Consider the following 27,932-nt stretch of genomic DNA (forward strand, 5'->3'; position numbering starts at 1 on the left):
AATCTAAAGCCAGCACATATATCTAATGGTAGATTAAAAGATAACCCAAATCGATCCTAGATTAACCAGGCTTAATACTGGCCAACATTTCCAGGCTCTTGGCAGACAAAGCCTGGGTTTAGGATTGCAAACCGGACAGCGTGTATATAGTCCGACTACCCTATTTGGTCCTAAAGGGAGCTGGGAGCCACCGACCAGGTAGTGCAGCGGCAGCAGCAGGAGTGGCTGGGAGGCAGTGCCGAGCGCTCCTCTATTAACGGAAGTTTTAAAGGCAAAATGATTGTATTTTACATACGCCCTGACGGCAAAATGACAGGATTTTTTAAAATTAGGGTTGGTGAGCTGTTACAAATTTCGCCTTGGAGGTAGATCTGGTTCCTTTCGTTACGCAGACCCCAGAGCTTCGAAACTTTACCTGAAGGCTGACGCCTACTTCTACAGTCTGTGAAAGAACTGCACTTACCCAATGCAGGGGTTCTCAGGGAGCCAAGAACGAAAAATAGAGGGGGTACAGAAAGGAAGTGGAAGGGGAGAGAAGCCCGGCACAAAGGAGTGAAGTTTAAGGAGAGAAGTCGGAAGGTGAGGGGAGTAAGCTGAAGTGGGAAACCAGTTTCTCCCTCGGCGCCAAATCCTGCAGCCAGTTCCCTCCAAAGTTTTAAAGGATTCCCCTCCCAGATAGCAGCGTCCAGGAGGAAACCAAAAGTCGCAACTCCTCTCCCAACTGCTGCCAGTCGGAGGGAAAAAGGTGAACAAGCGGGGACGAGAAATTGAGACGTTCCGCAGACATCAGAAAACCAAGACGTGACGTCACGTCCGACCAAAACAAAATGGCCGGGCAATTCCTAGCGCCTGGGCGAGCGTGCCTTCATCATTAGCAACTGAGCATGTGGCAAAGCCAATGCGCAGGCGTCGTGGCTTACGTCAGTGGTGGGCGCAGGCGTAATTCACTGGGCCTGAGTTTGCGCAGACTCAAAAAACCCATGCGAACCTGAGAATGGCGGGCACGGGTCTGGTGGCCGGAGAGGTTGTGGTGGACGCGCTGCCGTATTTTGACCAAGGTTATGAAGCGCCTGGGGTGCGGGAAGCGGTGAGTTCGCGGTGCCTGTGTTGCTGCCTCAGCGCTCGCTCGCCCTTAGTGCTGGAAGAGGCCCCTTACAATTTGCTGGCTCTACCCTGGCCCTGTTCTCGTTCTTAGGCTGCGGCGCTGGTGGAGGAGGAAACTCGCAGATACCGACCTACTAAGAACTACCTGAGCTACCTGACAGCCCCGGATTATTCTGCTTTTGAAGTAAGTGTGATGTCTTGAGCCCAGCATATGCACCAGGATCCTGTGAATCTTTATTTTGGATTGAGCGCCTTAGCCACGTATAAGTGAATTTTGAATTCCAGCTTTAACTATTGCTTGCTTAGCTATTCCTTGCCCTGTTGTATAGATATTACCAGTCCGTTGAAAACAGCTAGGTAGATAGCCTCCGCTGGGGTTCTTACTCCGACGCCTAAAGGAGGACTTTCCGGGGCTCTGTGAACTGCCTAACAATGCAAAAATTAATCTGTACGTTTTCCCGAGATAGGTTCCTTGCGTCAGTTCTCAAAGGGATCCTTTATACTCTAAGGTCCATTCTAAAACAGGTGATCTAGGGTGTTTTAATGTGTACGTCTGATTACCTAAGCTTCTGAGAACCACTGGAGGGCGGAGGTTGTATCTAAGCCTACGTATTTACCGGATGTATGTGAATGACTGGCGAGACAAACCATACCTAAGTAATACACCATTTAAATATGTAGCCCAGAAGTGTACCCAAGAGGCTATTCAGGGTCTAGTCAAGTAACTTAAGTGTAAGGTATCTAGATTAATGAATTCTCTTAAGCATTTCAGTACCTACATGTTTGGGCTTTTTCCCCCATTGTAGGTAACCACTTATTTATGAAAGAATTCTGTTATTAAAACGCAGTATTTATATTGAAGTAACATGAAAAAAATGTTGGTTAAATTGTAAGTAGGAGAGAGATGTTCCTATGATATGATATTTTCCCGTGCTTTTTCTAAATGTTGTTACCCAGATGTAGATGTTACCACAGTAAGAACTGAGCACAGTAATGCTTCCTTATTAGATTGATTTCTGAAAGTGTCAGATAACTGCATTCAATCACAGACTTAAATATTTTAACCAGTTTGGGCATTTTTAGCTCTCTTAAATACAACATATGCTTCCTTTCTTTATAATTAGTATACTGAAGTTACTAATTTTTTTTTTATAATAGAAATTAATAGTGTACTGGGCTCACTATCTCAGTCCTAAAAACAGCCCTGTGAACTATATGTTTGTCCCAGTTTTTTAAAGGGGAAACTAGCTTAGAGAGGCTAACTAATTTGCTTAAGACCTCTGTTCAAACAGCCTTTGAAACTGTTCTTCCATTAATTCATTTAACAACTATTTATGAAGGGCTCTTCTATGCCAGATATTGGGCAAGGTCCATATTCATGGAGTTTATATTCTAGAGTGTGGAGACAGACAAATAAATCACAGAATATCCGCTTATTAGTAAAGCTATACAGAGAATTAAAGTAGTGATGTGATTTGGAGTGACTGGGTGATTGTTTAGATAGGATGGTTGAGGAAGGCTCTGAGATGAGACTGCTCCATGGGCAGGGGTCTTTTTTGTCTTCTTCACTACTGTATCTTCATCACTTAGAACAGTGGCTGGCACACAGTAGGCACCTAAATATTTATCAGTTGAATATACGAAGAGCTTCTAAGGCAGTTTTATTTAATGAATGCTTACTGTGTGCCAGACATACCTAGAGCTCTTTTCATGACTTAGCTCTAGCAGTGTTGTCTCAGTCTTCGAAGAGAGTTAAGTTGAAATTCCAGGTCTGTCACTTAGTGGCCATGTGCGTTAGGTAAGGGCTCCTGTGTTACATGGCTCAAGACTGCTTGTAGTGCATTTTTATAGTTTTTTATCTAATTGTTAGTTGTTACTCCTTGTCTTGTCACTGTGCATAGCCTTCTAGCTAGAAGGCCCTGGTTTTCTGCAGGAAACTAGATTATCACATGTTCTTAGAGCTACTTGTAACTCAGCCATAGTCCAAAAAAGGCTTTCTCCAATAAGAGATGGTTGCTGTAAAACTTTTAAACAAAGAATGTGGGCTTCTGGAAGGCCTTTTTTGCTTACTCTTTAGTCTAATTGTTAAGATAGCTGAAGCCCTTGAAAAATTGAAATTATGTGGGATAACTAAGATATTGCTGTAAATGAATATTTCACTTGAGCAGTTGTTTATAGTCAGGAGGGGAAATCTGCAGAACCCAATGGAATAAGATATTGACCAAAACATTGGACCTAAAGAAGTTAATTTACACCACATTTTTTTGAAAATAGTAAAATTGTTAGAGCAGCTAGCAGAACCAGTTCCTTTTGCCCCTTCCCCCCCTTCTCAATTCTTTGCAATGAATAAAATGTGAAAATAGCAGCCAGGACCAGAAAGAAAGTATAAGTTGAGGCTCATAGCCCTAAAGCTAATTATTTTAAGTTCAAGTCCTCTCTTTTCTTCCCCTACTCCCAGTGAATACTTAGATCTCTAGTTCTCAACACTGGCTTCACTTTACAATCAACTGGTGGGTTAAAAACAACAGTTATAATCATGCCCAGTGCCCACTTCAGAATAATCAAATGGCAGTGGGGGATAGGGGTGAGATGTGGCTGGGGTTGGAATTGTTTTCAGAGCTCCCAGTTTATTCTCATTTGCAGCTGGGACTGAGAGCCACTGATCTAGGATTAATACTTTTCTCTGTGGGCCCCTTTACATGTGGGTGTGTGTGTGTGTGTGTGTGTGTGTGTGTCTGTGTGTCTGTCTGTCTGTCTGTCTGTCTGTCTGTGTTTTCTCCAGATCCTAGAGATCATTTAACCCAGAGGGGACTTGGAGGAAGGGAAATGATTCTTTACAATGGATCGTATAAAGTATAAATAAGTAGGTTAGATTCACTACCTATTTGGTGATTGTCAATTTCAATTTGTTGATATGAGTTTGGAAATAAGTTTTTCTCTGATTCATATATCAGACCGACATAGTGAGAAATGAATTTGAAAGACTGGCTGCTCGACAACCGATTGAATTGCTCAGTATGAAACGGTAAGTCCTGTTTCTGGGTTCATCTGAGTTTAAATCATTGTTAACTTTAATTTATCAGTAAAACTGCTGTAGCCATGTTAAAATAAATGTTAAAAAAAAAAAAATTTTATCTGTTTTTGTGTATTTGTTTTTTCATGTAATAGTGGTTCAAATAGTCCTGTGTTAATGTTCAAAGATATTCTTTGTGCCATTAATTAAAAATGGAACATATTTAAGGGGCCGGCCCCAAGGCCGAGTGGTTAAGTTCGCACACTCCTCTTCGGCGGCCCAGGGTTTCACCAGTTCGGATCCTGGGTGCGGACATGGCACCGCTCATCAGGCCACGATGAGGCAGCATCCCACATAGCACAACCAGAGGCACTCACAACTAGAATCTACAACTGTATACTGGGGGGCTTTGGGAGAAGAATAAAAAAAAAAAAGAAGATTGGCAAGAGTTGTTAGCTCAGGTGCCAATCTTTAAAAAAAAATTTTTTTTAATGGAAAATATTTTAAGACCCAACAATAAAGGAATGGTAAATTGTAACGGAGTACATGTTTAATAGGGGGCTGGCCCCGTGGCGGAGTGGTTAAGTTCACGTACTCTGCTTCGGCAGCCCAGAGTTTCGCTGGTTTGGATCCTTTTTGAGTTAATTTTTGTGTATGGCATGAGATAATGGTCTTTCATTCTTTTGCATGTGGCTGTCCAGTTTTCCTAACCTCATTTATTGAAGAGACTTTCCTTTCTCCATTGTATGTTCTTAGCTCCTTTGTCCAAGATTAGCTGTCCGTAGATGTGTGGTTTTATTTCTGGGCTTTCAGTTCTGTTCCGTTGATCTGTGTGCCTGTTTTTGTATCAGTACTATGCTGTTTTGATTACTATGGCTTTGTAATATATTTTGAAGTCAGGGCTTGTAATGCCTCCAGCTTTGTTCTTTTTTCTCAGGATTGCTTTAGCTATTCGTGGTCTTTTGTTGCCCTGTATGAGTTTTAGGAGTCTTTGTTCTATTTCTCTGAAGTATGTCATTGGGATTCTGATTGGGATTGTTTTGAATCTGTAGTATGGACATTTTAACTATGTCTATTGTTCCAGTCTGTGTGCATGGAATATCTTTCCATTTCTTTATGTCATCATCAGTTTCTTTCAGTAATGTCCTATAGTTTTCATTGAATAGGTCTTTCACCTCCTTGGTTAAATTTGTTCCAAGATATTTTATTCTTTTTGTTGCAGTTGTAAATGGGGTTGTGTTCTTGAGTTCTCTTCCTGTTAATTTGTTATTAGAGTATAGAAATGCAACTGATTTTTGTTAGTTGATTTTGTACCCTGCAACGTGCTGTAATTGTTGATTATTTCTAATAGTTTTCCGATGGTATGCTTTTTTGTGAGGAAGACTGGCCCTGAGCTAACATCTGTTGCCAATCTTCCTCATCTTTTTTTTCCTCCCCAAAGCCCCAGTACATAGCTGTATATCCTAGTTGTAGGTCCTTCTAGTTCTTCTATGTGGGATGCCACCACAGCATGGCTTGATGGGTGGTGCGTAGATCCACACCCGGGATCTGAACTGTTGAATCCCAGGCCAGCTAAGCGGAGCATGCAAACTTAACTACTCAGCCAGGGGGCCGGCCCCAGTTCGTTATTTCTTGATGCCAGTTGCATATCGCTCAAGTTTTCATAAGAATAATTTGGAGTTTTTACGTATCTAGTAAAAAATGTTAAAATGGAAATTAAAACTTAGTTTTTAGTAACTCAGTAATGAACTGAGATTTATGAAGAGTGGATTTGCTGGCTATATCGGCAGTGTTTAAGGATTGGGTAGTATACAGAGAGAGAATAAGAGTGAGGTCCAAAAGAATTATTATATCCCTTCCCATTTTTTTTCTCCAGAGGAGTGTGGGTGTATGGGTGGGAGGGTGTATGGATGTAGGTGTGTTTTATAAAAGTTATAGCATAATTTTTTGTATTCTATTTTTTCCCCTTAATATATTACAAACATCTTAATGTTTTAAGTATTCTTTTTTTTTTTTTTTTTTTTTTGACGAAGATCAGCCCTGAGCTAACTGCTGCCAGTCTTCCTCTTTTTGCTGAGGAAGACTGGCTCTGAGCTAACATCCATGCCCATCTTCCTCTATTTTATACGTGGGATGCCTACCACAGCATGGCGTTTGCCCAGTGGTGCCGTGTCCACACCCCGCATCTGAACCGGCTAACCCCAAGCTGCCTGAGAAGCAGAACGCGTGAATTTAACTGCTGTGCCACCGAGCTGGCCCAAGTATTCTTCAGTAATGTCATTTAATAGCCAATATAAGAATCCTTTAAGCACACTTCAGAGAGATAGTGGGTTTGTTTCAACCACTGCAATAAAGCAAATATCGCAGTAAAGCAAATCACATGACTTTTTTTGTTTCTCAGTGCATGTAAAAGTTATATTTACACTAAACTCAGTCTGTTACATGTGTAATAGCATTATGTCTAAAGAAAATTACATACCTTAATGTAAAAATATTTTATTGCTGAAAAATGCTGACCATCAACTGGAGCCTTCAGCAAGTCGTAATCTTTTTGCTGGTGGACAGTCTTGCATCTGTGTTGATGGCTGCTGACTCATCAGGGTGGTGGTGGTTGAAGGTTGGGGTGGCTGTGGCAGTTTCTTAAATAAGACAACAATGAAGTTTCCCGCATGGATTGATTCTTCCTTTCATGAACGATTTCTCTGTAGCATTCGATGCTGTTTGATGGCATTTTACCCACAGTAGAACTACTTTCAAAATTGGAGTCAGTCCTCTCAGATCCTCCTGCTGCTTTATCAACTAAGTTTGTGTCATATTCTGAATCCTTTGTCGTTGCAACAATCTTCACCAGGAGTAGATTCCATCTCAAGAAACCACTTTTCTTTGCTCATCAATAAGAAGCAACTCCTCCCCCATTAAAGTTTTATCATAAAATTGCAGCAATTCAGTCATATCTTCAGGCCCCACTTCTAATTCTAGTTCTCTTGTTATTTTCACCACATCTGCAGTTACTTCCTCTACTGAAGTCTTGAACCCCCCTCAAAGTCAGCCACGAAGGCTGGAATCAACTTCTTGCAAAGCCCTGTTAATGTTGGCATTTTGACCTCTTCCCATGAATCATGAATGTTCTTAATGGCATCTGGAATGGTGAATCCTTTCCAGAAGGTTTTCAATTTACTTTGTCCACATCCATCAGAGGAATCACTATCTATGGCAGCTCTATCCTTACGAAATGTATTTCTTAAATATTAAGTCTCGAAAGTTGAAATTACTCCTTGATCCATGGGCTGCAGAATGGATGTTGTGTTAGCAGGCTTGAAAAGAACGTTAATCTTGTATGTCTCCATCAGTCAGAGCTCTTGGGTGACCAGGTGCATTGTCAGCAGTAATATTTTGAAAGGAATTTTTTTTTCTGAGCAGTAGGTCTCAACAGTGGGCTTAAAATATTCAGTAAACCATGTTGTAAACAAATGTGCTGTTATCCAGGCTTTATTGTTCCATTTGTAGAGCACAGGCAGAGTAGATTAGCATAATTCTTTAGGGCCTTAGTATTTGGGGAATGGTAAATGAACATTGGCTTCAACTTAGAGTCACCGACTGCTTTAGCCCCTAATAAGAGACTCAGCCTGTCCTTTGAAGCTTTGAAGCCAAGCGTTGACATCTCCTCTCTAGCTGTTGAAGTCCTAGAGGGCATCTTCCAATATAAGGCTGTTTTGTCTCCATTGAAAATCTGTTGTTCAGTATCCCACCCTCATTAATTGTCTGAGCTAGATCTTCTGGATGACGTGCTGCAGCTCCTGTGTCGGCACTGGCCTCTTCGCCTTGCACTTTTATGTTATGGAGACAGCTTCACTCCTTAAACCTCATGAACCGACCTCCACTAGCTTCACACTTTTCTTCTGCAGCGTCCTCACCTCTCAGCCTTTATAGAATTGGAGAGAGTTAGGACCTTGCTCTGTATTAGGCTTTGGCTTAAGGGAATGTTATGGCTGCTTTGATCTTCTATCCAGACCACTAAAACTTTCTCCATATCAGCAATAAGGCTGTTTCACTTTCTTATTTGTGTGTTCACTGGAGTAGCACTTTTAATTGCCCTTAAGAACTTGCCTTTGCATTCGCAACTTGTCCAGGTGTTTGGCACAAGAAGCCTAGCTCTCAGCTTGTGTCAGCTTTCGACATGCCTTCCTCACTAAGCTTAATCATTTCTAGCTTTTGATTTAAAGCGAGAGATGTGTGGGTCTGCTTTTCACTTGAACACTTAGAGGCCATTGTAGGGTTATTAACTGGTCTGATTTCAATATTATTTTGTCTCGGAATAGGGAGGCCCAAGGAGAGGGAGAGAGACAAAGGAGTGGTTGTGCTCTGTGGAGCAGTCAGAACACACACATTGATTAAGTTCGCCGTCTTATATGGGCACAATCTGTGGCACCCTAAAACAATTACAATAGTAATATCAAAGATCACTGTTCACAGATCACCATAATGAATATAATAATAATGGGAAAGTTTGAAATATTGCCAGAATTACCAAAATGCGACACACTCAGACAAAGTGAACAAACGCAGTTGGAAAAATAGCACTGATAGACCTGCTTGACACAGAATTGCCACAAACCTTCAATTTGTGAAAAACGCAGTATCTGAATCACAATAAAGCAAAGCTCAGTAAAATGAGGTATGCCTGTACCATAGCTAACTGAATCAGTTCACATTTAAGTGAACAGTTTTTTGTTACTATACGTAATGATGCTAAATCTCATTTGTAAATTGATTGTTTCTTAGGATAAATAGGTTTCCTATTATTGTAAGATCTATGTCTTATCTTCAGTCTTCTGTAGTTTTTACAGTGTGCATAGACCTGTGAGGCGTTCTCTTGGGAGGAGGGATATAAAAGTTTGGAGGAATATGTGGTTTTATTATTGTTTAATTTCAGATATGAACTTCCAGCCCCTTCCTCGGGTCAGAAAAATGACATCACTGCATGGCAAGAATGTGTAAATAATTCTATGGCCCAGTTAGAGCATCAGGCAGTTCGAATTGAGAATCTGGAACTAATGTCACAGCATGGATGCAACGCCTGGAAAGTGTATAATGAGTAAGAAGCTTTTTTTTTGTTTTTTAACCCATCCCACCCACCGCATTGGTATTTCTTTAAAATGTGGGAAGTAGGATAGAGGGAGTGGGATAAAAATAGTATAGCTGGACTTTCAGCTGGAATCATGTCCTAGAGCTACAACCCATTTGAAAGGCCACCACTGTGAGACCCACCTCAAAGGTTTAGAGTACTCAGGGGACCTAAACCTAACTAGCATGTTTATTGTATAATACTGTAATAAAATGAGTCCTGAGGTCTGATTTACAAATCCCGATGTGGTAGAATGTGATCATTAATGTGGGGGATTGCTTATACAGTCAGTTCTCATTAGTTGCATGTTCTGTTCTATAAAGTGGCTTTGAATACCGAATTAGCAAATACTGTACTATTAGCAAGTATTTTACCATTTCTCCTGGGAGAAATATGTATGTGTGATATGTGTGTCTGTATACATGTGTGTATATACATATATAATACACACACATACACATCTCACATGAATTATAATCTTAAATCGTGGAAACAACTCATTCTGGCAGATACTATTTTCTTTATTTTGTAAAAGAGAAAACAAAGTTCAGAAGTGTTAAGTAACTTGCCAGAGTTGGAAATTAAACTCCATCCTTTGGTTATCTCTGTATGAGACCTGAAACAAGAAGGCAGAGCGTCTCCTTGTTCCACTCCTTCAGCTGGGAATGTGCTCATTCAGCAACTCAAATTTTTTGCTGCTCTGAGCATGTCTGCAAATGATCGCAAAACACAGCAAGTATTGATTTTGGGGTTACAAATAAATTTGAGTGAGTAGGCAAATTTATAAATATGGAATCTGCAAATGAGAGTTGACTGTAAGTAGGGAATTAACCCCAGAAACAAAGTGCCAAAACAAGCCGCTGAGCTCCTATTTCTGTTCCATATAATTAGCTTTAGCTTTATGTTTTGTTATCTGTCCAGGGTTCAATTTCCTTATTTGTAAAATTCGGTAGTTAGATGGTCTCTGTGACCCCTTTGAGCCCTAAAATCCCCCGAGTTTCTGTTAATTATTTAAGGAGAAAAGGCCATTGAACCTCATGTATGTGCATAAAACTGTTAATAGTGTGTGTTTCCTGAAACAAAGCAAAATCACCAAATGATAAATACCTTTTCTCAAATTTTCAGAATTATGTTTTAAATTTGTATGGTCGCCTAAGGATCTAGTGGGCAAAATCTAGAATCTGGGAAACAGTAGAACAAACAGTTCAGTTTCTTTTGTGAATATGTTGCAAGGGGGATAAAGGAAAAATGGGGTCAGAGCGATTAAGAAATTTAAGAGACAGATCAAGCAAAGAAAATGTCGGTATTTCACAAAGTGGAAAAATGTGTTCCTTGTCCTCAAGAAGCTTTATCTAGTTGAAGAGACAATATATTCTATGCCGAATAATTAGTAGTCCATTTTTGGCAGCCTGGGGACAAGTGCTGCATTGTGTGCTGTGGTCTGTAAACTACGGAGATCCAGAGAAGGGACATTCAGAATTAGGGTTATTAAAAAGGGGTGAGATTTAGATGTTTAGAGGAGAGCAGGAACATGCCAGGAATGGAGGAGAACGTGGACGCAGGGGAAAAAAATAAATTGCTTTCAACTTGCCTAGAAACCTTTAATAATTCCCCATTTCCTGCAAGATAAGGTCCAGACTATTCAACATGGTATTCAAGGCAAAAGGCTATACTTCAGTTTTAGGCTTTCACTCCAGCCAGACTAGTCCTCTCTCAGATAATTATCATGTACCCTGCCTCTGGGCCTTTACTCATGTTTCACCTCCTCCTGGAATGGCATATTTTGTCCCCTGAGCATGTTTTGCCTCCTTCGGACCCAATGGATGCTTCTCCAGAGGAGGGTTACTATGTCTCATCAAAGTAAGTTTTCTTTCCTCATGAAAGAATTTGAGAGTGTCAATCATGCTGGGCAGAAACCTTTTAGTTCTAAGCAAGTCTTGGTGCAGGACTGCTAAGAAAATAGTACAGTCCTGGACCAGCCCTGGTGGCCTAGCAGTTGGGTTCAGTGCCCTCTGCTTTGGCAGCCCAGGTTCAGTCCCCAGGCGCAGACCTATACCACTTGTCTCTCGGTGGCCACGCTGTGGTAGCAGCTCACATACAAAAAGAGGAAGATTGGCAGCAGATGTTAGCTCAGGGCAAATCATCTTCAGTAAAAACAAATAAATAAATAGTACAGTCTTGTATTTTGTTAATAAGGAGAAAATTCTGTACTTAGAACTTAGGGGAAACCTTCAGGGTCAGCCCCCAATTTTACAATAACTAGGCTCAGCCCCAGTGATGTCAAATGACTCATCCAAGGACACAGCTGTTTAGGGCAGAGTGTGGACTAGAACCCAAGACTTCTGATTCCCATGATACAATGCAGTAAGTTTTAATAGAAAAATGTTCAGAATACTTAGGAGGGACCTGTATACTTAAGGGGAAGGGTGGAAGAAGGGAGAAGACAACAAATAAATTGGGCTTTCAGGAAGAGGTAATGCGAAGAAAAGCTCCCTGTTGATGGTCAGAGGTCAGGAATAGAGTACTAAGCTTGGTTAACCTCAGCATAGAGTGATTGCTGAAGTCAAGGAAAGTGAGAAGAGCTGAAGGAAAGCTTGGAGAGGCACAGCTGTGTGAAGAAGACCAAATCTAGAGAGAATTGCAGTTAGTGAAGAAATCAGTCAGTAAAGATAGGAGAAAAACTCAGGCGAGCAGCAGGAAATTTGAGTCACAAAAGTCAGGAAATGATTTTGGATCTAGAGTGAGATCATAGTAGGGCCAGTGTGATTGAAATGTACCCTACAGGTGATTCTCTGCTGCCTTAGAGGAAATCAGTAAAGCTGTTATTTATTTTTTATATATATATTTTTAAAAGGAGGGGGCCTGCCCCGTGGCATTGTGGTTAAGTGTGGCACACTCCACTTCAGCAATCCAGGTTCGTGGGTTTGGATCCTGGCTGTGAACCTGTACCACTCGTCAGCCATGCTGTGGCAGTGACGCAGATATAAAGTGGCGGAAGATTGGCACAGATGTTAGCTCAGAGCTCATCTTCCTCGGCAAAAAAGAAAAAGAGAGATTGAAATCAACCCTTGAATCACTTCTCTAATAATAATCACATGGTATACTCTGTTTCACTCAACTTCCCCCCTGTGCTAGTTAGACTGACTTGGACTTGAATCTGAATCCCAACCTTCCACAACAGTTTTGTTTTCTTCTCTCTCTAGTTAGCAGTGGACAGGAAGGGGACAATAACAAGATAAATGTAGATATAGAAATATAGAGATGAAAAGGATTTAAATGAGTGTACTCATATCAGATATTTTCCATGGAAAAGAAGTGATGACAGTTTAAGAAGTGACGTAAGTACACAAAATCAGAGTATCAGTAAACTGCTTGGGCTCGAGGGTTTTAAAGACCTGAAATAGAATTCAGTTCGGACTATGTTACCTTGACCAAGTTACTGAATCTGTCTAAGCTTAGTTTCCTCACATGTGAAATAGGAATAATCACACCCTACCTCTGAGAATTAAGTTAGCTAATGTTTATAGAGTGTCTAACATTGTTTTTGGCACAGAGAGCTCAATAAAATTAACTATTTTTAGCAGAAAAACTTGACCTTGTATCAACTAGATAGTTCACTTTTACTTGGTTCTGGTAGATTTTAATGTACTTAATTTGACTTTCCTCTTTTCCTTCCTTAGAAATCTAGTTCATATGATTGAACATGCACAGAAAGAGCTCCAGAAGTTAAGGTAAATTGTATTTTCCTCTTATTTTAGCATAAAGTTTAGGTGAACCCTTGATAAATAGAGTGAGACAAAAAAGGAACCACTGTTTTATAGTCATATGAGAGTAAACAGTTGCTCCACGCTTTATCCAGCATCTCTTGTTGGGTTTGCCTTACTTGAGTTGGGGAGAAATGACCTGAGGTCTGAAAACATCTCTACCAGGTCATTTGCAATTTGTAAGACTGCAGACATTGAAAAGGCACTTTTAGAAGAGGGAAAAGTTGCAGAATAATATGTATAATCTCATTTATGTGAAAAAACTAATCTCTATATGCACGTGGTGTAGGAAAGAGTCTGGAACGACACCTCCCAAAACTAAGCCGCAGTTAGTAAGGAGAAGAAGCAGCACGTGGGAGGAGGGGCTTGCAATTTTTAATCTGTTTATGTGCGTGTTTAATTTTTCACAGTGAGCTTGTTTTATGAAATTTGTAGTTGAAAGATAATTAGAAGAATGTTAATTCCTGGAATTACTCTATGACTGCATATATCTCTTGTTCTCAAGGAATTAAAGATGTATTATATTGATTTTAGATTTTTCTGTTGATTTTAATCTTATAAAATCTAGGTGCGTTGTATAAATAATTTTTTACAGGAAACATAATCAAGATTTAAACTGGCAGCGAAAGAACATGCAGCTCACAGCTGGATCTAAATTAAGAGAAATGGAGTCAACGTGAGTTATTTACAATTCCATTATCTTTTAAATTGTTTAGCACTTTTTAAGGTCAAGATTCAACAGTATGATTTAAACAGTATTCAAATGCCACAAGTGTCAAAGAAGGCTGTTTTCTGAATCCTGCTCTTCATTGCCCTGCCTCTTTCTGACCTGTGGGCTTGGAAGGCAGTAAGAGAGTTATCAGCGAAAACTGAACCGCTGCTAATTGATTCTGGTTTTAGAGCGCCCTGTTTTCAGTCCACTGTTTCTCTTCTGAATAGGATTCTACCTATATTCCTTTTTAAAAGGAAAAAAAAAGTCTATTTTTTAACTCTTGCAGGAGGGAGATTCCATACTTTCTTGATAATTTGTGTCCCAGTTTTCTTTCCCCTTTGTTTATATATTTTATTTTTAAAATGTTCTTCATGTACGCAAATAAGTTTATACAAATACCTAAATATAATCATGAATTTTTGTGTCATTTCTCTTTTCTTTTTTGCTTTGCTATTTCTCTACCTTCCCTCTCTCATCACCCATATCATTCTTCTTATTCCACCTTCCTTTCCACCTCCATGTTTCCCATGCTATCAATCTATAATGCATTTTCTCACATTTTTCTTCAAGCTCTTATCTTCTGAATATACATGTGTGTTTTCATTTGTCCTAGAGATTTTTTTGTGGAGGAAGGGGAAGGCTCCTTAAAGTCTATAGTATTTTTCTTATCAGTTGCAGAAATTTCTCCATTTTTCTTTCTTTTTTTTTTTTAAAAGATTGGCACCTGAGCTAACAACTGTTGCCAATCTCCTTTCCCCCCCACCCCTGCTTTTTTCTCCCCACATCCCCCTGGTACATAGTTGTATATTCTAGTTGTGGGTCCCTCTAGTTGTGGCATGTGGGATGCTACCTCAGCGTGGCCTGATGAGCAGTGCCATGTCAGCACCCAGGATCGGAACCGGCAAAACCCTGGGCCGCCAAAGCAGAGTGTGCAAACTTAACTGCTTGGCCACAGGGCCAGCTCCCTCCACCATTTTTCTTTAACTATTGTCTCTGCCCTATTTTCCCTCTTTTTCTATTAATTCAATTAAATAATATCTTCCATTACTCTTTCCTGTCTCTTCCACTCTTTACAATTTGCTTGGTTTTTTTGATTAAACTTTTTATTTTGAGATAATTGTAGATTCTCAAGCAATTACAAGAAATAATAGAAAGGTCCCATGTACCCTTTACTTACTTTCCCCCAATTATGCCTCAGTTTTCTTAAATGGAAAGTTAAAAGTGAAGGTTACCATTATGTCCTGGCTGAAAATGTATATAAGATAAAATCTTCTAAGAGAAATTTTACATTGAGTAATTTTTCCTTTTTTTTTTTTTTTTTCTAGTTGGGTATCCCTCGTCAGTAAGAATTATGAGATTGAAAGGACTATTGTGCAGTTAGAAAATGAAATCTTTCAAATTAAGCAGCAACATGGAGAGGCAAACAAAGAAAATATCCGGCAAGACTTCTGAAAAGACAAATTAATTTGATGGGTAGAAGGGAAGGCAAGTTGGGCTTTCACAGAAGATCAGGCATCTGAACTATTAAGGACAACAGCATCTTATGGAAATCATCAATGGTGAAATGTTTGGAAACCATAAAATGTGGACTGTTATGTTCTGTTCATACATTTTAGCAAAATAAAAAATTTCAACTTAGTGGTACTGTTTTTTTGCCATTAAAAAAACTTCAGGCTTTCAAAATATGTATGATTTTAGAATCATATCATATCATAGAATTAATTTTGAGGCATTTAGACCATATTTTATATCCAAGAGATCTTTATTCAAAGTTTTCGACATGTACGAGAAGTTGGAAACTTTTGGTTTATGTATTTTTCAAATAAAGAAGTAGTTCTAAACAACTTCGTTTGTGTTGTTGTTGAGGAAGATTCTCCCTGAGCTAACATTTGTGCCAGTCTCTCTCTATTTTGTATATGGGTTGACACCACGTATGGCTGACAAGTGGTGTAAGTCCATGCCCGGGATCCAAATCCGCAAACCCAGCCCACTGAAGCCGAGCGCACCGAACTTAACTGCTACACCTGGGGCCAGCCCCAACAAATTCTTGATTACCAAACAAGACTGCAGAAATACAGTCACTCCATATACGTCGTCATAATCATAGGTAACAGTTGCGTAAAGCTTAATATGTGCTGAGCACTGTTCTAAGTACTTTAGGTAGATGAACTAAACTTATATGAATAAAAAAATCATTTGATCCTCACAAAAACCTTAGGAAGTAGTTACTGTTGTCCATACACATACATCTAACAGGCGCTGATTAACCTGCCACAGTTTTATCGCTTCAAAGTGTCATCCAGGTTTTGAACCCAATAGTGTAGCACCAGAGTTGTGTTCTTACCCCTCTACTTGTAAGGAATTAAAAAATACAAAAGATTCCTACCCAAATCAGAAGATATATTTGCAACTCGTTAAAGAATAGTCTTTATACACAAAGACCTTTTACAAATTGAGAGGTGAATACTCCGCCAGAAAAAAAAATGTTTAGCATTAATAATACAAATTAAACCTAGAATTTTTTAAACCTATAATAATAATGGTCAGTGCGTTGTTTTTTTGTTTTAAAGATTTTATTTTTTTCCTTTTACTCTCCAAAGCCCCCCAGTACATAGTTGTATATTCTTAGTTGTGGCATGTGGGATGCCGCCTCAGCGTGGCTCAATGAGCGGTGCCATGTCTGCACCCAGGATACGAACCAATGAAACACTGGGCAGCCTGCAGTGGAGCTCGCAAACTTAACCACTCAGCCACGGGGCCGGCCCTGGTCAGTGCTTTTTTTGTGTTTGTTTTTGAGATATGATTGACATATGACATCACGGGTCAGTGCTTTTGAAGGTACATGTTTAGGAAAACAGGTTACAGAACAATTTGTGTGATGTGACCCTATTTATGATTTTTTAAAAATCGTCTTAAACACAGTCGACTACAATCTCTGATTCTTATTTGAATCCTGATTCAAACTAAACTTAGTGTTTAGTTTGTACAAGTCTTATGCCAATCTTGTCCAAATGTACAAGACAATCAGACGTTTGAACACTACTTATTTGATGATATTAAGGGATTGTTAATATTTTAGATATGATAATGAATGACATGATGGCTGCGTTTGGAAAAGTCTCCCTTATCTTTAAAGGTATACAATGAAGTATTTGTGGATAAATTGACGCTGATGTTTGGGCTTTGCTTCAAAATAATGCTGAGGAACTTGAACCCAAGCAGCTTCTTCTAGAGCCTGATGATGAAATTATTCTATAAAGAAAGAAATGTGGAGAAATAAAGGATTTGTCAGGAAAAAAAAATATCGTTTTAAAATTTTGTGTATTTTGACACTCATGCCCTCTCTACACATTAAGTGTGGAGTTTCATACATGAGCTGACAAATATTTCACATTACTGTCAGGTGGAGCTGATGCCATCCAGCAGTTCAGTTTTGCCCATCTTTTGTATAACAGAATTTATAATTTATTGAATATTTTCTGTATTGCCCTTTTTTAAGTAAAAATCACTGGGAAATGGATATATGAGATATGCTGAAACTGACAAATCTTTAACCTCAGATGGAAGCTCAATGGTCTTGAGCTGTTGACTGACTGCTCAATTACAGAGGAAAATAAACTAGAGAAATGTATTAAATGCTTAGGTAACATTGTCAAAAAAGGTGATGAAGTTAAAAAGTCTTTGAAGATTTAGAATTGGCATCCAAAATGCATTCCAATGGTCTAAATCCTGGGGGAAGTTCAATAGTATGTTAACACTGTTGAGGATAATCCTTGCTACATATTTCTTTATGATGAAAGGGGGGAAAATTACATTTTAGTTTTCTCTTAACAGATTTTTTGTTTAAGACTGGGGTTGATAATAGACTTCTCAAAGTTATCCACACTCAAGGGAAAAAGTACTAGCGTGATTTAGGATTTTTCTATGTTATGGCTTTCTGGAAACAGCATCTTTCTCCTCTCCTCCCCCATTTTTACTTCTCACTTTCTAAACTTTCATAGGAATTTATATACAAAAGGAAGTAACTTTCCCTCATGTGACTAAATACCTGAAAGTTTGTGCACTAAATATTCTTAACTGGCTAGAGATCTATGAGTGGCTTCAAGGATATCATGAACTTCAAATCGTGTGAGATTTTGCATGTGTGCGTGTATTTTTAGTAGAATTTATATCAGCTTCTCAAGGGGGTCTGTAATGCGAGAATGGTCCCTCCCCCAGTAGACATGACTCTTCTGTCACATCAATTCCCAACACCCTCTATCCACTCTCTCCCTTCTCCCCAACCAGATTCAGCCTTAGCTGAGCTATATCTTTGTTGAATTAAGAAGCCTATTCCCAGTTTTTCATCTGTACTGCCAGACTGAGTGGTTGGATGGAAAGCCTGTGGTCTTTGGCAAGCCAAAAGAGGGCTTGAATATTGTGGAAATCATGGAGCATTTCGGGTTCAGGAATGGCAAGCCCAGCAAGTCACCACATTGGACTACTATAATAAATTTGACTCATGTTTGATCTTAACCACCAGGAGAGCACCCCTCCACCCCCATCTGTTCGTAGTCTCCTATAATCTTTGGGCTCTCACTGCAGTTCTTTGGGTTCCATGTTTTCCTATACCAAGTCTAGCTAGATTGCAGGGTTAAGTTTACGATTATGAAATAAAAACTAACCAACATCAAAGCCTATTATTGGAGGAGGGCATAAGGTGAAGTGCTACAACAATGCTTCTCAAGTCTTTCATAATGGAAGAAAGCGAATACCACCTTGGGAGCAGAGTTGCTGGTTTAACATCATAACTTGAAGTGACCAAGGTCATAACCAGGAAGTGCCATGAGCACCAAATGTTGCAATCTTTTGATTTATTTTTTTAAATTACATTATTTCCCCCATAGGAGGGACTCATCCCACGCTTGCCTAATCCATTTTGCTGCACCTTCTACTCAGCCCCAAGAAAATTATGTCTTCTCCTCCGTGCGTGCCTGAGAGACAACTTCAGGTACTCCCTGCCCCTTGCCAAACTCCTGTCTCTTCAGTGATGTTCCCTCAGAGTCTTCTTCACTCTGTTGTACTATTTTGCTGGTAAATCCTAGTCTACTGTAGTGACCAACTTGCGAAGCGTGCATATTCCCTTGGCCTGGGTGAGTTTGGTGTGCCAGGCTCAAAGTGTATTACTCTGTAGAAAGTAATGGTTCTAGTAAATGACAAATCGCCATATAAGACCGATCATACTCATGAAATTTTGTCCCATTGATTGAGCTTCCTCTCTTGTTCATAAATATCTACGTAAAGTTTGAGGATGGCCCCAAAAGAGCTAAGAGAAAACAAGTCTGCATGATGTTGGATGAAGTGCTGCGACAGGTTAGTCAGCCCCACCGCTAGATCTTCAATATTGTGAGTCAATAAATTGCCTACTTTGCGAGTCACTTTGAGTTGGATTTTCTATCAATTGCAACATAAACCATTCTAACTTAAGGCCCTCAAGATAAAATTTACAGATCTTTTTTTCTAAGGAAATTTAATATTATATGCAGAAAAATGCTTGATTTTTACAATGTTTATCTCACAATATACAGTTTGGTTTGGGATCTCTACAAGGGAAAATACTGGACAAAGATAAGAGTGAAATAGTCACCCTTATCTATCAATTTCAAGAAAATTTGAGCTTCCTAGTCCAGGTGAAAGAAATCTCCCAGTTACCATCAACTTTACTGGCATGTTTGTTAATTTTCCTTACATATTTTAATCACATTACCCCTTGTAATTTTTTTAAATGTATTTATTTATTTTTTGGTTTTGTTCTTTTTCTTTTTTGAATTGAAGGATAATTTATTGCACAGCAGTGGATAACAATACAGGTCCTCAGGGCCAATTTTTTAGCTTTTAGTCTGTGCTGTTTATATGATAAATTTCTGTTTAGGTCACTCTTTCCTCTGATGTCAATTTTTTTTTATTGCAGTAACATTGATTATAAAAATCTCAGGTGTGCATCATTATATTTCGATTCCTGTGTAGGAATCGTCGTCATGTTCACCACCCAGAGACTAATTACAATCCATCACCACACACATGTGCCTAATCATCCCTTCTGCTCTCCCTGCTCCCTACCTCCCCTCCGGTAACCACCAATCCAGTCTCTGTCTCTGTGTGATTGTTTGTTGTTGTTTTTCTCTTCTACTTATGAGTGAGATCATATGGTATTTGACTTTCTTCCTCTGACTTATTTCACTTAGCACAATATCCTCAAGGTCCATCCATGTTGTCACAAATGGCCGGAGTTCATCATTTCTTATGGCTGAGTAATATTCCATTGTGTATATATACCACATCTTCTTTATCCATTTGTCCCTTGATAGGCGCTTAGATTGTTTACAGGTCTTGGCTATTGTGAATAATGCTGCAATGAACATAGGGGTGAACGTATGCTCACGCATTTGTGTTTTCATGTTCTTTGGATAAATACTCAGCAGTGGAATAGCTGGGTGGTATGGTAGTCCTATTCTTAATTTTTTGAGGAATCTCCATACTGTTTTCCTCAGTGGCTGCACCAGTTTGCATTCCCACTAACAGTGTGTGAAGTTTCCCTTCTCTCCACATCCTCTCCAACACTGTTGTTTCCTATCTTGTTAATTACAGCCATTCTGACAGGAGTGAGGTGATATCTCATTGTAGTTTTGCTTTGCATTTGCCTGATAGTTAATGATGTTGAACATCCTTCCATGTGCCTGTTGGCCTGTATTCTTTTTTGGAGAAATGTTTGTTCAATTCTTTTGCCTATTTTTTTATTGGGTTGTTAGTTTTTCCTGTTGTTGAGATGTATGAGTTCTTTATATATTTTGGATATTAACCCCTTATCAGATATATGGCTTGCAAATATCTTCTCCCAATTGTTAGGCTGTCTTTTCATTTTATTGATAGTTTGCTTTGCTGTGCAGAAGCTTTTTAGTTTGATGTAGTCCCACGTGTTTATTTTTTATATTGTTTCCCTTGCCTGATCAAACGTGGTGCTTGAAAATAGGCTAAGATAAGTGTTGAAGAAGGTACTGCCTATGTTTTCTTCTAGAAGTTTCATGGTTTCAGGTCTTACATTCAAGTCTTTAATCCATTTTGAGTTGATTTTTGTGCATGCTGTAAGATGGTGGTTTACTTTCATTCTTTTGCATGTGGCTGTCCAGTTTTCCCAACACCGTTTATTGAAGAGACTTCCCTTTCTCCGTTGTATGTTTTTGGCTCCCTTGTGGAAAATTAGCTGTCCACAGATGTGTGGGTTTATTTCTGGGCTCTCAATTCTGTTCCATTGATCTGTATGTCTATTTTTGTGCCAGTACCATGCTGTTTGGTTACTATAGTTGTGTAGTATGTTTTGAAATCAAGGTGTGTGATACCTCCAACTTTGTTCTTTTTTCTCAGGTTTCCTTTGGCTATTCGGGGTCTTTTGTTGTTCCATAAAAATTTTAGGATTCTTTGTTCTATTTCTGTGAAAAATGTTGTTGGAACTTTGATAGGGATTGCGTTGAATCTGTAGTTTGCTTTAGGAAGTATGGACATTTTAACTATGTTAATTCTTCCAATCCAAGAGCACTGAATATCTTTCCATTTCTTTGTGTCTTCTTCATTTTCTTTCAACAATGTTTTCTGGTTTTCAGCGTACAGAACTTTCATCTCTTTGGTTAAGTTTGTTCCTAGGTATTTTATGCTTTTTGTTGCAGTTATAAGTGGGATGGTATTCTTAATTTCTCTTTATGCTACCTTGTTGTTAGTGTATAGAAACACAACTGATTTTTGTATGTTGATTTTGTATCCTGCAACATTACCATATTTGTTTATTATTTATAAAAGTTTTTTGGTGGATTCTTTAGAGTTTTCTATATATAAAATCATGTCATCTGAGCATAGTGACAGTTTTACTTCTTCCTTTCCAATTTGGATCACTTTTATTATTTTTTTTCTTGCGTGATTGCTCTGGCTAGGTCTTCCAATACAATGTTAAATAAGAGTGGTGAAAGTGGATATCCTTGTCTGGTTCCTGTTCTTAGAGAGATAGCTTTCATTTTCTCTCCATTGAGTATGATATTAGCTGTGGGTTTGTCATGTATGTCCTTTATTATGTTGAGGTCCTTTCCTTCTATATCCATTTTATTCAGAGTTTTTATCAAAAATGGATGCTGTATTTTATCAAATGCTTTCTCTGCATCTATTGAGAGGTATGTGATTTTTATTCTTCATTTTGTTAGTGTGGTATATCACAATTGATTTGTGGATGTTGAACCATCTCTGCATCCCTGGAATATTTTCAACTTGATCATTGGTGTTGATCTTTTTTTTTTTTTTTTTTTTTTGAGGACATTTAGCCCTGAGCTAACATCTGCTGCCAATCCTCTTCTTTTTGCTGAGGAAGGCTGGCCCTGAGCTAATATCCATGCCCATCTTCCTCTACTTTATATGTGGGACGACTACCACAGCATAGTCTGCCAAGCGGTGCCATGTCCGCACCTGGGATCCCAACCAGCGAACGCTGGGCCACTGAAGTGGAACGTGTAAACTTAACCACTGTGCCACTGGGCAGGACCCAAGTGTTGATCTTTTTAATGTATCATTGTATTCGATTTGCTAGTATTTTGTTGAGGATTTTTGCATCAATGTTCACCAGTGATATTGGCCTGTAACTTTCTTTTTTGGTGTTGTCCTTGTCTGGTTTTGGTATGAGGGTTATGCTAGCTTCATAGAATGAGTTAGGAAGCTTCTCCTCCTCTTAAAATTTTTGAAAGAGTTTAAGAAGGATGGGTATTAAATCTTCTTTGAATGTTTGATAGACTTCTGCAGGGAAGCCGTCTGGTCCTGGACTTTTGTTTTTTGGGAGGTTTTTTATTACTGTTTTGATCTCCTTACTGGTGATTGGTCTATTCAAATACTCTATTTCTTCTTCATTCAGTTCTGGAAGTTGTATGATTCTAAGAATTTATCCATTTCTTCTAGATTATCCAATTTGTTGGCATGTAGCTTTTCATAGTATTCTCTCATATTCTTGTGTATTTCTAAAGCATCCATTGTAATTTCTCCTTTCATTTCTGATTTTATTTATTTGAGCCTTGTCTCTTTTTCTTGGAGAGTCTAGCTAAAGGTTAGTTAATTTTGTTTATCTTTTTCAAAAAATCAGCTCTTTGTTTCATTGATTTTTTCCTATTATATTTTATTCTCTATTTCATTTATTTTTGCTCCTATTTTTATTATTTCCTTCCTTCTACTGATTTTTGGCTTTGTTTGTTCTTCTTTTTCCAGTTCCTTTAGGTGTACTGTTAGATTGTTTATTTGAGATTTCTCTTGTTTGTTGAGGTAGGCCTGTACTGCTATAAACTTCTCTCTTAGAACTGCTTTTACTGTATTCCATAAATTTTGGCATGTCATATTTTCATTTTTCTTCAGATATTTTTTTATTTCTCGTTTGATTTCTTCATGGACCTAATCATTGTTCAGTTGCGTTTTGTTTAATCTCTACATTTTTGTGGCTTTTCTGATTTTCTTCCTATAGTTGATTTCTAGTTTCATACCTTTGTGGTCAGAAAAGATGCTTGGTATTATTTCAGTAGTCTTAAGTTTATTGAGAATTATTTTGTGGCCTACTATGTGATCAGTCTTGGAGAATGTTCTATGTGCATTTGAAAAGAATATATATTCTGTGGTTTTCAGATAGAATGTTCTGTATATATCTATTAAGTCCATCTAGTCTAATGTGTCGTTTAAGGCCAATGTTTCCTTATTGATCTTCTGTTTGGAGGATCTATCCATTGGTGTAAGAGCAGTGTTAAAGTCCCCTACTATTATTGTGTTACTGTCTGTTTCTCCTTTTCTGTCTGTTAATAATTGCTTTATCTATTTAGGTGCTCTTATGTTGGGTGCATAGATATTTACAATTGTTAAATTCTCTTGTTGGATTGTTCCCTTTATCATTGTGTGGTGTCCTTCTTTGTCTCTTGTTACAGTTTTTGTTTTTAAAGTCTATTTTGTCTGATATGAGTATTGCTACCCTAGCTTTCTTTTCATTGCTATTTGCATGGATTATCTTTTTCCGTTCCTTAACTTTCAGCTTGTGAGCGCCTTTAGGTCTGAAGTGTGTCTCTTGTATATAGCATATATATGGGTCTTATTTTTTGATCAAATCAGCCACCCTATGCCTTTTGATTGGAGCATTTAGTCATTGACATTTAAAGTAGCTATTGATAAGTATGTACTTATTACCATTTTGTTACTTTTTTCTGCATGTTTTAGTAGTTATTCTCCATTCCTTTCTTCTTCTCTTGCTCTCTTCCCTTGTGGTTTAATTTCTTTTGTATTATGTTTGGGTTCCTTTCTCTTAATTTTTTGTGTATTATAGGTTTTTGGTTTATCAGTACCATGAGGTTCATATATAATAAAATATGTGTATAGCAATCTATATTAAGTTGATGGTCTCTTTAGTTTGACCTCTTTCTAAAAGCTCTATTCTTTTACTCCCTTCTTCCAACATTTTATGTTTTTGATATCATATCTAGCCTCTTATTTGTGTGTGTGTATCCATTGCCCTCTTAGCATGGAAATAGGCAATTTTAGTACTTTTGTCTTTGACCTTCATATTGTCTTCATAGGTGGTTGATCTTCTACATTTCCTGTATTTTTGCCTTTACCAGTGATTTTATTGCCTTTTTTTCTTTGATGATTTTCTTATTCCTATTTGTGGTCTTCTCTTTCCCAATTACCTAAGTCCCTTTATCATTTCTTGTGAAACTGGTTTCTTGGTGATAAACCCCTTCAATTTTTGGTTTTATGGAAAACCCTTTATCTCTCCTTCCATTCTCAATGATAACCTTGCCTGGTAGAGTATTCTTGGCTGTAGGTTTTTTCCTTTCAGAACTTTAAATATATTGTGCTACTCCCTTCTAGCCTGTAAGGTTTCTGCTGAGAAGTCAGCTGATAGCCTAATGGGCTTTCCTTTGTATGTAACTTGTTGCATTTCTCATGTGGATTTTAGAATTCTCTCTTTATCTTTAATTCTTGACATTTTAATTATAATGTGTCTTGGTCTGGGCCTCTTTGGGTTTATCTTGTTTGGTGTCCTCTGTGCTTTCTGTAGCTGGAAAGTTTTCAGCTATTATTTCTTTTTTCTTTTTTTTTAAGGAAGATTAGCCCTGAGCCAACTGCTGCCAATCCTCCTCTTTTTGCTGAGGAAGACTGGCCCTGAGCTAACATCTGTGCCCATCTTCCTCTACTTTATATGTGGGACACCTACAACAGCATGGCTTGCCACAGGGTGCCATGTCCGCAGCCGGGATCCAAACCGGTGAACCCTGGGCTGCTGAAGTGGAATGTATGCACTCAACCGCTGTGCCACTGGGCTGGCCCTCGGCTATTATTTCTTTGAATAGTTATCTGCCCCTTTGTCTCTCTCTTCTCCTTCTGGGACACGTACAATACAACTGTTAGTGTGCTTGATGTTGTCTCAGAGGTTCTCATTCTTTTAAACTCTTTTTTTATTTTATCTGTTCAGTTTGGGTGATTCCCTCTAGTCTTTTGTCCAGTTCACTGATCCATTCTTTTGTATCATCTACTCTGCTATCTAGTCCCTCTAGTGAATTTTTCATTTCCAGTATTGTATTCTTCATTTCTGATTGGTTCTTTTTTATATTTTCCAATTCTTTGTTGACGTTCTCGTTGCATCCATCCACTCTTCTCCCAAGATCAGTGAGCATCCTCATGACTTTTTTCGAACTCTTTGTCAGGTAGATGGTTTATTTCTGTTTCATTTAGTTCTTTTTCAGGGGTTGTTCCTGTTCCCTTACTTGGAACATATTCCTTTGCCTCTTCATTTTGCCTCTTTCTCTGTGCTTATCTCTATGTATTAGGTGAGTCAGCTATGTCTCCAGATCTTGGAGAGGTGGCCTTATATAAGAGATGCCTTATGAGGCCCAGTAGTATTCTTCCCTCTCATCACCAGTTCCAAATGTTCCAGGAGTGACTCTTGTGTGGGCTACATGTGTTCTTCTGTTGTGGCAGGGTTGCTCTTGCTGCAGGTGCCTGGGGAGGCTAGGCTGTCTGCCTAACCAGCTGGTTGTAATGCTCAGCTGCATGTGGCTGCTATGGACCCTTCGGTCACTTTTTGGGCATGGGGAGCCTCAGCACAGTTGGCTTCAAGGTCTAATAGCACATTCCTGTTGCAGTTTTTCTGTTAAATGAGTAGGCACCCAGTGTGGCTGGTTGCTAGGCTCAGGGGCTTACAATTGTTTTAGGCCTCTGGGCTGCAAGGTTCTTGTCAGCTCTCTCAGGATTGCAGCTGAGTGGGACTGGCCCCAAGCACAGGATCACCCAATTGTTTCAGGCTTTGGAAGGTGGAAAGGATCCCCTGTGTGACTGTTTGAGAAGTACAAGTCTTCTGTAGCTGAAAAGCTCCACCACCCACAGGGCCACACACACCATCAACAGAGTCCTGCCCTGTGCGCACACCCTGACCCCCTGAAGCAGACCAAATCACCCCACTGCAGAGGCCCCACACACTCCACCAATGTCCCACACACTCCACCCACTCCTCGTGCATACCCTGCCCCAAAGAGGCAGACCCACTTGCCCAGCTACAGAGGATCCGGGCACCCAGCCTAAGGAGGCCCACAAGTTGCCCTAAAGGCTTGCTGTTGGGTGGGGCCATTTCCTAGGGAGGCTGCCTGTCCTGGCTGAGCTGGATTAAATCAGTACTGTATTGGGTGGGTAGACCCTGAGCTAAAAGTCCAGGGGAAGAACTCAAATGGCATCTGCCAGTGTCTGTATCAGCACACCTCTACTAAGTGGTCACAGTAAGGGCTGCCACCAATGTCTCAGTCCCTGGAGAGGTCTCACCTCTCAGCAAGATGCACCTGGAGCCTATCAGGGGAGTCTCTTTTTACCAAAGGACTGTGTACCTTTCTTTCTGGTGATTTTAGGTTGCTTTCTGAAATGCGTGAATTTGTGCATGGGTCCTTTAAAATCTGGCTTTTTTCCTACCTTATGTCTGATAGCTTTTCTGGGCCTATTTCCCATTGTTGTCAGTAGCCAGCAAAGCTGGCTATTATGAGACTCACATCTCAGTTGTGCTGAGTCCAAAGGATGCTTATAGCAGTAATGCTCCCCTGCTCAGTTCCCCTTGTCCTCCAGGGAAGGCTGAGTGCCTTAGGATTGCTCCCAGCTGGCCATGAACCACTGCAGCTTGGGAAGGTGGCTCTTTTTCTCTCCAGATTTCTGCCTCTTCCACCTCGGTCAGGACTGTCCCTTATTGCAGGGGTTCATTTTTCTTAGGAAGATTAGCCCTGAGGTAATACCCACTGCCAATCCTCCTCTTTTTGCTGAGGAAGTTTGGCCCTGAGCTAACATCTATGCCCATTTTCTTCTACTTTATTTGTCGGATGCCTGCCACAGCATGGCTTGACAAGTGATGTGTAGGTCCACACCTGGGTTCCAAACCAGCAAACCCCAGGCAGCTCAAGTGGAGCACACAATCTTAACCACAACACCACCAGGCCAGCCCCGCAGGAGTTCTTTTTATCCAGTTTTCAGTTCTCTCTCAGGGGTGATTGTTCCCACAGTAGTTGTAAATTTGTTGTGTCCATGGGGGGAGGCAAGTTCAGAGTCCACCTACACCATCATCTTGAAACCTCTCTAAAATTTATTTTTTATAAAAACTTATACTTTCTTTCTCTTCTTCCCCTGCCCCTTCTGCCCCTTCTCCCTGCCTTTCTCCTATCCTTCTGTTCCAATCCAATATTACTGCCACCCAAAACTTAGTTGTATAAAACAATAGCAAGCATTTATTTTTATTGTCTTTCACAGTTCTGGGAATTGACGGGGCTCAGGTAGAGAATACTCACTCAGGGTTTCTCTTACAGTTGTGGTCAGATGGTGGCTGGGACTAGTGTCCTCTCAATGGATTCTTCACTCACACCTGACACCTTGGCTGGGGTGACTCAAACAACTGGGAGCTGGAACATTCAGGAATCCTTTGGCACCTCTCTCCTTCTATGTCTTCGTGTTCTCTCTGGCATGGTGGCTTGAGAGTAGCCAGACTTTTTATAAGACAGTTCAGGACTCCAATGGCATATGTCAGAGAGTCCAGTAGAGGTGATGTTACCTCCTATGACTTGGCCTCTGAGGTCACAGTGTTACTTCTGCCCCACTGTATTTGTTAGAAGCAAGTCAGTGAGGCCGGCCCATATTCAAGGGGAAAGA

General features: G+C 39.5%; 1 protein-coding gene and 1 long non-coding RNA gene across 2 annotated transcripts; one reads left to right on the forward strand and one right to left on the reverse strand.

Annotated features, from left to right (window-relative positions):
- The first annotated feature begins 10 nt into the window (after positions 1-10).
- Positions 11-15,562, forward strand: BCAS2 (BCAS2 pre-mRNA processing factor). The gene is made up of 7 exons (XM_001499911.7): positions 11-1,087; positions 1,196-1,288; positions 4,059-4,129; positions 9,051-9,212; positions 12,923-12,973; positions 13,602-13,682; positions 15,044-15,562. The coding sequence occupies exons 1-7, from the start codon at positions 995-997 to the stop codon at positions 15,168-15,170; spliced, it is 678 nt and encodes a 225-aa protein (XP_001499961.1). The 5' UTR covers positions 11-994; the 3' UTR covers positions 15,171-15,562.
- On the reverse strand, positions 15,404-27,798 carry LOC138924107 (uncharacterized). Its single transcript, XR_011438751.1, has 2 exons — positions 27,575-27,798; positions 15,404-16,970 (listed from the first exon to the last, which is right to left on the reverse strand). It is a non-coding gene; the product is annotated as an uncharacterized lncRNA (long non-coding RNA).
- Positions 27,799-27,932: the final 134 nt, after the last annotated feature.

This window comes from Equus caballus, chromosome 5 (assembly GCF_041296265.1).
Source record: "Equus caballus isolate H_3958 breed thoroughbred chromosome 5, TB-T2T, whole genome shotgun sequence".
Classification (NCBI taxonomy): Eukaryota; Metazoa; Chordata; class Mammalia; order Perissodactyla; family Equidae; genus Equus; species Equus caballus.